At 32.4% G+C, this 10,269-nt stretch overlaps 2 protein-coding genes across 2 annotated transcripts; one reads left to right on the top strand and one right to left on the bottom strand.

Annotated features, from left to right (window-relative positions):
- Nucleotides 1–2,407: 2,407 nt before the first annotated feature.
- Nucleotides 2,408–5,069, top strand: LOC139871270 (seipin-2-like). Its single transcript, XM_071859002.1, has 2 exons — nt 2,408–3,610; nt 4,207–5,069. The coding sequence occupies exons 1-2, from the start codon at nt 2,543–2,545 to the stop codon at nt 4,690–4,692; spliced, it is 1,554 nt and encodes a 517-aa protein (XP_071715103.1). The 5' UTR covers nt 2,408–2,542; the 3' UTR covers nt 4,693–5,069.
- Nucleotides 5,070–5,664: 595 nt separating this feature from the next.
- LOC139900988 (aquaporin NIP1-1-like) lies at nt 5,665–7,836 on the bottom strand. The gene is made up of 6 exons (XM_071883732.1): nt 7,738–7,836; nt 7,424–7,648; nt 6,674–6,871; nt 6,504–6,565; nt 6,201–6,341; nt 5,665–5,698 (listed from the first exon to the last, which is right to left on the bottom strand). The coding sequence occupies exons 1-6, from the start codon at nt 7,834–7,836 to the stop codon at nt 5,665–5,667; spliced, it is 759 nt and encodes a 252-aa protein (XP_071739833.1).
- Nucleotides 7,837–10,269: the final 2,433 nt, after the last annotated feature.

The following is a 10,269-nucleotide window of genomic DNA, read 5'->3' as shown; positions in this document are numbered from 1 at the left end:
CTGGTTTTAAATCATTAAGTTATCATATCATATAGATATAGAAATGTGTTTAGTTGATTTTAAAAGTCAATTTACAAGGATTAACTTTTGTTTACGAACAAGTTTAGAATTAACTAAACTATGTTCTAGTGATTTCAAGTTTAAACCTTCGAATACAGTAGTTTTATATATATGAATCGAATGATGTTATGAACATCATTACTACCTCAGGTTTTGTGGATAAACTTACTGGAAATGAGAAAAATAGATCTAGCTTCAAAGGATCCTTGGATGGCTTGAAAGTTCTTGAAGTAGAATCATGACACGAAAACAAGTTCAAGTAAGATTTCCACTCGAAATAAAATTGTTATAGTTATAGAAATTGAATCAAAGTTTAAATATGAGTATTACCTTTTATTAGAAAGATATCTTACTGTAAATAAGAAAGATTTCTTGAGGTTGGATGATCACTTTACAAGATTGGAAGTAAGCTAGCAAACTTGGAAGTATTCTTGATTTTATGAAAATAGAACTTATAGAATTTATGAAGAACACTTAGAACTTGAAGATAGAACTTGAGAGAGATCAATTAGATGAAGAAAATTGAAGAATAAAAGTGTTTGTAGGTGTTTTTGGTCGTTGGTATATGGATTAGATATAAAGGATGTGTAATTTTGTTTACTTGTAAATAAGTCATGAATGATTACTAATATTTTTTTAATTTTATGAGATATTTCATGCTAGTTGTCAAATGATGGTTCCCACATGTGTTAGGTGACTCACATGAGCTGCTAAGAGCTGATCATTGGAGTGTATATACCAATAGTACATACATCTTAAAGCTGTGTATTGTACGAGTACGAATACGGGTGCATACGAGTAGAATTAATGATGAAACTGAACGAGGATGTAATTGTAAGCATTTTTGCTAAGTAGAAGTATTTTGATAAGTGTCTTGAAGTCTTTCAAAAGTGTATGAATACATATTAAAACACTACATGTATATACATTTTAACTGAGTCGTTAAATCATCGTTAGTCGTTACATGTAAATGTTGTGTTGAAGCCTTTAGGTTAACGATCATGTTAAGTGTTGTTAACCCATTGTTTATTATATCAAATGAGATGTTAAATTATTACATTATCATGATATTATGATGTATTAATATATCTTAATATGATATATATACAATTAAATGTCGTTACAACGATAATCGTTACATATATGCCTCGTTTCGAAATCCTTAAGTTAGTAGTCTTGTTTTTACATATGTAGTTCATTGTTAATATACTTAATGATATGTTTACTTATCATAATACCATGTTAACTAAAAATATATATATATATATATATATATATATATATATATATATATATATATATATATATATATATATATATATATAAATATATATATATATATATATATATATCCATATATATATATCCATATATATAACATCATATAGTTTTTACAAGTTTTAACGTTCGTGAATCACGGTCAACTTGGGTGGTCAATTGTCTATATGAAATCTATTTCACTTAATCAAGCTTTAACAAGTTTGATTGCTTAACATGTTGGAAACACTTAATCATGTAAATAACAATTTCATTTAATATATATAAACATGAAAAAGTTCGGGTCACTACAGCATAACCCCTAAAGAAGCCATTACTCTTCTATAAATTGAGGAGCATAAGCTCAGAGGGACACAATGAACTCACTTACATGATATACACACCCCTTTATCCTTTGGTGGTGTAAAGTAAGCATCATCTTACTACATTCGAAAAATCGCCAACAAAAACATAAACTCTCTTAATCCACCTTAGCCATCCACCTTCGTGATTAGAACCACTTAACTGTATCTCTTCAATAAGGCTCGCTGGAAAGTCTACAAATAGTACCATAAGCCATAGTTACTCTTTACTTTTTACTTATATGTATGTGTTGGTGATAGGTATCAGCGTCAGCGGTAGCTAGCACCAGCAGTGGTGTCGCTGTTGGTGGTCGTTTCCTAGTCAATGGCGTTTTCAAATTTTGTTTATGAAGTTTGGTTTCCAGATCTAGGGCTAAATCCTAGCAGGCTTTCTTTGTCAACGTAGTCACCTGCGTTTTTGGTTGCTTCCGTAATTTGGTGTGCGATAATGAAACTTTAGTTAGAAGTTAGGGTTTTAAAACGATGATAAAGTTGATGTTTAAAATCGATGTTGTTTTCGGTATATTGATTGATTTGTTTCTCTATTCCCTATTAGTTCAATGGCATTAATTTAATTTAATTATTGTGATCCTTAACAAAAATTTTCCCCATAATGTTTCATGCGATTGAAAATATGATAATGATTTTCAAAATGTTACACGTGAGAATACATTGATATGTATTTCTATAATCTTTTGTATAATAAAGCAATGCCGACCACATGTGACCGTCCGTGTTGACGATCACATAAAATACGCGAAAATGTAAAGAATCACCTCCCGTACAACACTCATCTTCTCAAATCCTTTCTATCCCCAATTTCCAAAAACCCTAACCCTAGATGATATTTTCAAATCTCTTCAATGGAAAAGCAATCAATCATCCACAACAACAATCCCAACCTAATTGAAGAACAAGACACCGAATTTTACGACGCCGTTGAAGAATTCCCTTTCTTCGATGCATCAATATCTTTCGAACAATCGAATGAACCTACGGTTTCTGTCATATCGGAGCACGCTCCAGACTCTCCGTCGTCGCCTTCCTCCGCCGGTCTCCGGCACCGTCGAATCGTTTCTCCGCGAAGTTGCAATGAAATACACGAGCTTCAATTCTTCAAAAACAATCCGGACGGTTTGATTGATTATAATCCTGATGAGTCTATGCATGATAATGAAAACCTAAAGAAAAAACTACACTCAATTACAGTTAACGCGAGTGATTCGTGCTTAAACGATGAGATGGATGCGAGTTCAACGATTACTAGTGTTACCGGCGATGAACGAATCAACCGTGAGTCGATTACGGTTAATTCACCAAGTTTAGAACCAAGTGTTGCTTCTTTATTTGCTGATTTGTTATTTAAAGTTATTGGTTATCAAACAAAATATTTAGCTAGCTCGGTTACGTTTCCTATATGGTTAATCAATTGTTGTTACATGTTAGTGACCGATCCTTTTGCGATTATTAAAATTGGGAGTAGTTATATGTTAGGTAATGCTTCTGGAGTATGGGGAATTTGTTATAGTTTTATTAAGTTGATTAGTTATGTGGTGTCAGAAAAGCATGAATCTATTTTGAAATGGTGTTTTCGAATAGGAAAAGTATTGTTATGGTTGGGTTTTGGTGGTTGTGTGTTAGTTGGGTTATTAGTTCAGTCTTTTTTGTTCAGTGGTGTGATAATGAAATGGATGGTAGAGGAGCCGATACAGATAAACGAGCAATTAACTTTTGATTATACACAAGATACTCCCATGGCTTTTGTGCCGATAATTTCTTGTTCGGAGTCTTATGCTCCAGCGCACGTTGAAAAGAGTAAGTTTGGGAGTTTTGTTGAATCGCGTGTGATACCATTTGATCATGAACTGCAGGCGTCTGTCTCGTTAACTTTACCAGAATCAGACTACAATAGAAATCTTGGAATCTTTCAGGTATGTAGTAAACGTTTGCAATAGCCCGTCTTTTGTACAATTGTTTATGAGTGTGTTTGGATGTGCTTCTAAATTATCATTGTGACTTCGGGGGTGTTTGGATTTGCGTTTTGAAAACTAGTTGTGCGTTTTAGATAATTATAATCAAATAATCTGCTGTAGCCACTAGCAAAACGTGGTTTAAATTAATGGTGTTTGGATTTAATTATGCTGTTTGAAAACGCAATAATCTAATAATCAATTTTGTAAGTGTTTGGTAAATTAGATTATTTGACAAATTAAGAAACAATTAGGAAGAAAAATAGGGGGAAAAGGAAATAATCAGATAATCAAAGAATCACGTTTTGCTGCAGTAAGGGATGACTTTTTTATTTTCACGTTTTGAGTCTTTTAAAATGCAATCAATTGATTTTCAAATTGAATTTACCAAATACTATTTATTGATTATTTACGATTTGAAAACGCAATCATCAAATAATCACCTTCAAATCGCTAAGCCAAACACCCCCGAATCAACTCATGAGCTAGTGATTATAATTAATGCTGTCTGTCATAAACTAATTGTTTTTCTTTTTTCTCTTTATAAATCATGTTAGGTAAGAGTAGACTTTCTTTCTGGTGATGGTAAACTCCTTGCAAGTACAAGGCAGCCATGTATGTTGACATTTAAAAGTCAACCAATCCGTCTTCTATCAACTTTGTTCAAATTGGCTCCTCTTCTAACTGGCTATTCATCTGAAACACAAACTTTGGAAGTAAATTTTAGAGGGTATACTGAAAAGAATGTTCCTACATCGTGCACAAGGGTTGTCATCGAGCAACGAACGGAATTTGCAAGAGGGGGCGGTCTTCCTGAAATATACTCTGCCTCTTTAAAGCTAGAGTCTCAACTTCCATTTTTGAAGAGGATATTGTGGTATTGGAAAGGAGTAATATACTTGTGGATTAGCTGTATGATGTTTTTATTGGAGTTGTTATTCACAATTTTATGTTGTTCGCCTATCATATTCCCTTGGGTACGGCGTGTTGGTGGGTCTGTATATAATAATGCGTCTCATGGCCCCACTTATGGTCGAAGTTAGCTGCATCCGCAGTCTCAGTTGATCATGTTTGTTCCTGGTATACAACCAAGCTCTTTACCATGTGTTTTTTGGAGATAAAAAGAATGCTCAAAGTAACAGCTTGTCATGGTTAAAGCAAATTGCATATGGTCTAGTGGTATTGGGCTAACCCATTTTGGTTGTGGGTTCAAGTCTTATTTGATACAAGTGGGTAAATAATACGTGTGTGTGGTTAGAGATGTGTATTTGCCTTCCTGAAAGATATATATTTCAAGTTTCGTATCTATCATTGTGTATATATATATGGTTTTGATAGTTACTGGATTTTGTAGTTGTTTCAGAAAAAAATATGTTATATGATGGTTACTTATGTGTCATGATGAGTGCTTTTAGTGAATTTGTCCTTTTTATACTTTGATTCTTAAATTCTCCATCAACTATCTGCATGAATTCATCTTAGGCGTTATCTGATATTTATTATGTTCGTGGTGTATCATAATTCCAAATTTCAACACGCATGAGATAGTATAATCTTAATCTCAGCCTGTTCCTGCATTATTCATATTTGAACTCAGTTTTACGTGTATCATATAACATATCCAGTGTGTAAAATTTGAAATAGTCAAAACTCAAAAACAATACTATTATAAACAACATATATACATGAAATAATACTTTGTAGAAAGTATTAAATGGGTTTAAACTGCTCCTCTATATAGTTCAAATCTAAGGCATGTTTCAGATGTTATATCTATGCACACAGCGGCGGAACTTGAACTCGGATACAGGTGGGGCGGGTGTAAAATTTTTTAAAATCTTTCATATTCAGCAGGGACGAACACTAAAAAAAAACCTTATTTTTTAGTAAATTTTTTACTTTTTTTTTTAGTGTAAAAGTTTTTGTTCCGTAAAATCCAGGGTGGACGGATACCCACCTTGGGTTACTCTATGTTCCGCCTCTGTGTGCACACATTCTTTGGAGGAAGATGAACCTTATACGATCTCTAGTAGAGGCTTATCACTGAACCTTGGGATGTTATGCGCTCAAGCCCTGGTTAGAGCCCTGCATTCAGTCCGTATATATAAACCCATAAACCTCGATATATATATATTGGTTTGAAACGGCGGCTGGGCCTATGGTCCTGGCTGGGTTCATCTACGCCCCTGATATTCGTCTTCGATGAAAAGTGAGTAGGTTTGATGATTTGAAGAAATTGTTTTCTGTAAATCTATTAGTCAATACTAATTATTTTTTAAATATCACAAAAAAAAAAAAAAAAAAAAAAAAAAAAACAAATTGTATATGAATATTAAGTAGTATTGACTAAAAAAAATCACGGTTACAGTATATGTAAAAACAATGTATGGTATAAGTAATCGGACAGAACTTCCTTGTATAGAATATAGCATAACTAGAGACACTATGTAATACACAGTAATCTGTTTAACAAATACTTGTGTCTCATTCAAACATACGATTCAATATATCACTTTTGGCATGCACCCTTGGTTAGCTCACTCAACCGCACCTTAATGAGTTGTATGCCCAAGCACCACCTATGGCCCCTATCGTCGGTCCTAAAATGTAAATCCATAACCCTGTGTACTCGTTCCATATAAGTGCTGGCCCTATGCTTCTTGCCGGATTCATTGACGCCCCTGATACTGACCTGTTATCAAATATATAATTACAATAAATACTTTATTATAAGATAGCTAGTATAATATATACGTATCTAGATCATATATATATACAACAACAACAACAAAACCCAATACCACATAGGTGGTGTATTGGGGAGGTGAGTTGTGCATTGCGTATATATACGTACCCTGCAAACGTGGCGTTAAGTAAAACTGTTGATCCAATGGCAACTCCGGCTAGTTGACCGCTCTGCATTGCGTAGATATGTTGATTATTAGTTCAGTTCAATATGTGAAATATCTTATATATTCATGACAAAAAAGAAGGAAAAAAAAAAACTAAGATCATAATACTAACAGCTCGATTATCTGTGGTGACGGCGCTTATGACAAACATGAGATAGAAAGTTATGATAATTTCCATCACCAAGGATTGAACTTCAGGCCCTGACGGGGCATTTCCAACAAAATGATCGTGTTTTCCATTAAATATCAATCGTAGGGTTCCGCTTGCTAGGGCCGATGCAAGGACTTGAGCAATCACATATCCCGGCACCTTATTAAAATTGAATTAATGTATATATTTCTGTTAGCAACAACTAGATCATAAGTTAATAGCCAAATTGTAATTGTCCTAGCGGTATCAAAGAACCCCTCCAACCAAGAAGTTATGGATTCGAGTTTAGGGTGAACATTTCTAAATTTTCGTGAATAAATTCGTGAAGAGTAAGTGAGTTTTCCTTTAAAAAAAGATCATAAGTTATTTACATATATAACAACAACAACACTCAATCTCGCACATACGGGGCATGAAGATGTAAGATGTAAACAATAATTCCTTTTAACTTAAAATAGAGGAGAAGTCATTTCTCCACCCACTCGAAGAAAAAGAATTCTCCACCCAGAGACAGAAAAAGTCATCTCTCTCTTTATTCAAGGATATAGAGATTGCTACCTCCAACCGACAATATTAATAATAAGAAAGATCTTAATCATAAGTATAATTTAATGTTGTGTTAATTAAAGGCTCTTAAAATTATGATTATAGTAATAATTATGAATCCAAATGAAGATCTTAATCATAAGTATAATAATAATTTAAGATCACCTCTTTCCATGGGAACCTTTTGCAAGTGGCAAAAGCAATAGTTACGGCAGGGTTAAAATGTCCACCAGAGACATGGCCAACGGCATAAACCATTACCATCACAGCCGCCCCCCAAACAATGGCGATTCCTGGCATACCGACTAGATTATCCTTGTCGACGTTTATTATCATCACACCACACCCTGCAAATACTACAAAGTACGTCGCAAACAACTCTGCGATCAACTGCCCAAATATTCAAAACAACAAGTCATAAAAAGATTGTACAATGCCACAATGGCTTACATATTGAACTATGGACTTAGTGAAAGTACCTTTTGGTAATATTGAGTAGCTTTTGTGACTTGTTTCTCTATGCCCAAAGTGACACCATGATGGCCATTAGAAGTGCAACCCATTTCCATCGTAGCCATAGCCATAGCCATTCACCTTCAAATACACCAAATGTGATTTTGGAGAAAAAAACGTAGATAGTTTTTGAGAAGGAAAAAGAGAACGTACCAAGTATATATAAAGAAGTAGATGTGAGTGAAGACGAAAGATGAAATATCAAACAAGTCTCAATATATCGTGCAAGTCTTTTTTTGAATTAATGAGGAAACTCTGCCTCTATGAACGAACACATTGCCTCCCCATACAAGATAAACCTCGAATAATGGTGCAAGTCTTAAACATTATATGGGGTGCGCATATGGTTACGAAAAGTAAACTATTAAATTAATAATGTAATGTTATCAAATTGTTCAAAAAGAGAGTGTGACAAGAGGGTGCGCATAATGCGCAATTCACCCGGTACCGGGTCTCGCGCTCGGGGGGCTTGATTACCCGAGGTTTTACCTTCTATGGGGAAGCCAATGTGCTCGTTCATATGAGGGTTTCCTTGCTTAACCAAAAAAAAAAAAAAATAATTAAATGATTAGGGAGTATAAATATATTACTCGTATGAACATGTTTGCCTTAATCGAATTGTTTTAGTTTGTAAGTAGGTAGAGTTCGACATTGATTTAGATTTTCGTATCATATTAAATAAACTAGTTTTATGAGCCCATGCGTTGCACGGCAGTTGCATAAAGTAGTATTCTATAACGTTAGTATTGATATTTTATCAAATGTATAATACAATAAAAATGCATAAATAATTTATTACTGATCATATTTGTATCGAAATCATTAGTATTGAATACTACCGTGAGTTTATGCATTGCACGTTATTTGTATATATTAGTAATCCATCCTTCCCATATAAGTGTCATGTTTTAACTTTTCAAAATTTTTCTTTTTGACTTGAAATATATTTGTTAATTAGGTTTTAAATGTACTTATTTATGGACGGAAGGAGTATTCGATAACGTTAGTCTTGATATTTATCAAATGTATAATACAATTGCACTGAAAAACCGTTTATTACTAATAACACTTGTATCGAAAACATTAATATTGTATACTAACGCATAGATTATGAGCCCGTTTATGTGGTAATTATTTATTAAAAATATATATATGGTAGTCTTTAATTATTAAAAAATTATATTTAATAAATAATAATTAAAACATGATTGTTTAATATTATTATGATTGTTTGATATTATTTATTTTGTAATTATAGTTTATTGCATGTATAGATTGTGTTTAGGATGATGACACTACAACTCATGTATTAATATCCACAGTTAATTAAATTTAAATTAAATCTTAATTAAAATTCTAAATAAATATGTAATTGATTTGGCTTGATCAATCACACATATATTGTAGAACGATTCTTGTTCATACTCCGTGTTTCATAATATCTTCACCATAAAAAAAAAAAAAAAAACTATGACATAATAAATTAAAGCAAAAAAAAAAAAATAATAATAATAATAAAAAATAATAATAAAAAATATATATCGCATAAGAAAAACTTGGAGTTAAAACTATGGATTTATAATTAATAAATAAACTAATTTAATTTATAATTATATAATTATAATTATAATAATTATAATAAATGAATGAAGCTACGCCTACTTTTACATCCATCTAATCTAAATCTAAATGGACATATATTTCATCATATCATATGCATATTTTATATCATGTCTTAAATAAATATTATATGATTGTATGATTATCTACTACCAATATTAATGAGTTGCGGATCTATTAACCTTAGGTGGTTTCCAAAAGTAGAGCTAAATAGATAAATGGAAACGATTATTTTATGATAAATACAATTCGTATATTAAATAAAATTGGTATATTAAATTATTAAATTTAACAATATCAAAAATAGGAATAAGTGATATAATGACATGTGGCAGTTTCAATGAGAAGATGACACATCAGCATAATGGCACGCGCTTTATAATAATGTATAGATGTATAGAAGATTAAGGGAAAAACTTTGTAATTGTGATAAGACTTAATTACGCCCTTAGTCTCTAAGGTTTTATCTTTTTTCATCTTTGCCCCTAAATTATTTTTATTTCATCCTAACCCTTAAAGTTATGATGTAGTTTCATCTAGGTCCCCAGTTAACGGATTGAGTCAATGGCAGTTAACCATAGGGACCTAAATGAAACTATATCATTACTTTAAGGCTTATGATGAAACAAAAATATTTTAGGGACAAGGATTATACAAAAATACTTTAGAGACAAGGATGAAACAAAAATACTTTAGGGATAATGATGAAAAAAAGGTAAAACTTTAGAGACCAACGGCGTAATTAAGTCAAGTGGGAACGACATTTTAGGAAAATAAATAACAATTACTCCGTACTTACTTATATACGGGGATGTCAACCGTAAAGGTGCATGAGTAGTGTTTGGTCTGTTACAGGTGGTTGGCTCTTTGTTTGCACA

This window comes from Rutidosis leptorrhynchoides, chromosome 1, assembly GCF_046630445.1.
Source record: "Rutidosis leptorrhynchoides isolate AG116_Rl617_1_P2 chromosome 1, CSIRO_AGI_Rlap_v1, whole genome shotgun sequence".
NCBI classification, from domain to species: Eukaryota; Viridiplantae; Streptophyta; class Magnoliopsida; order Asterales; family Asteraceae; genus Rutidosis; species Rutidosis leptorrhynchoides.
This window is presented reverse-complemented; position numbering and strand designations above follow the sequence as displayed.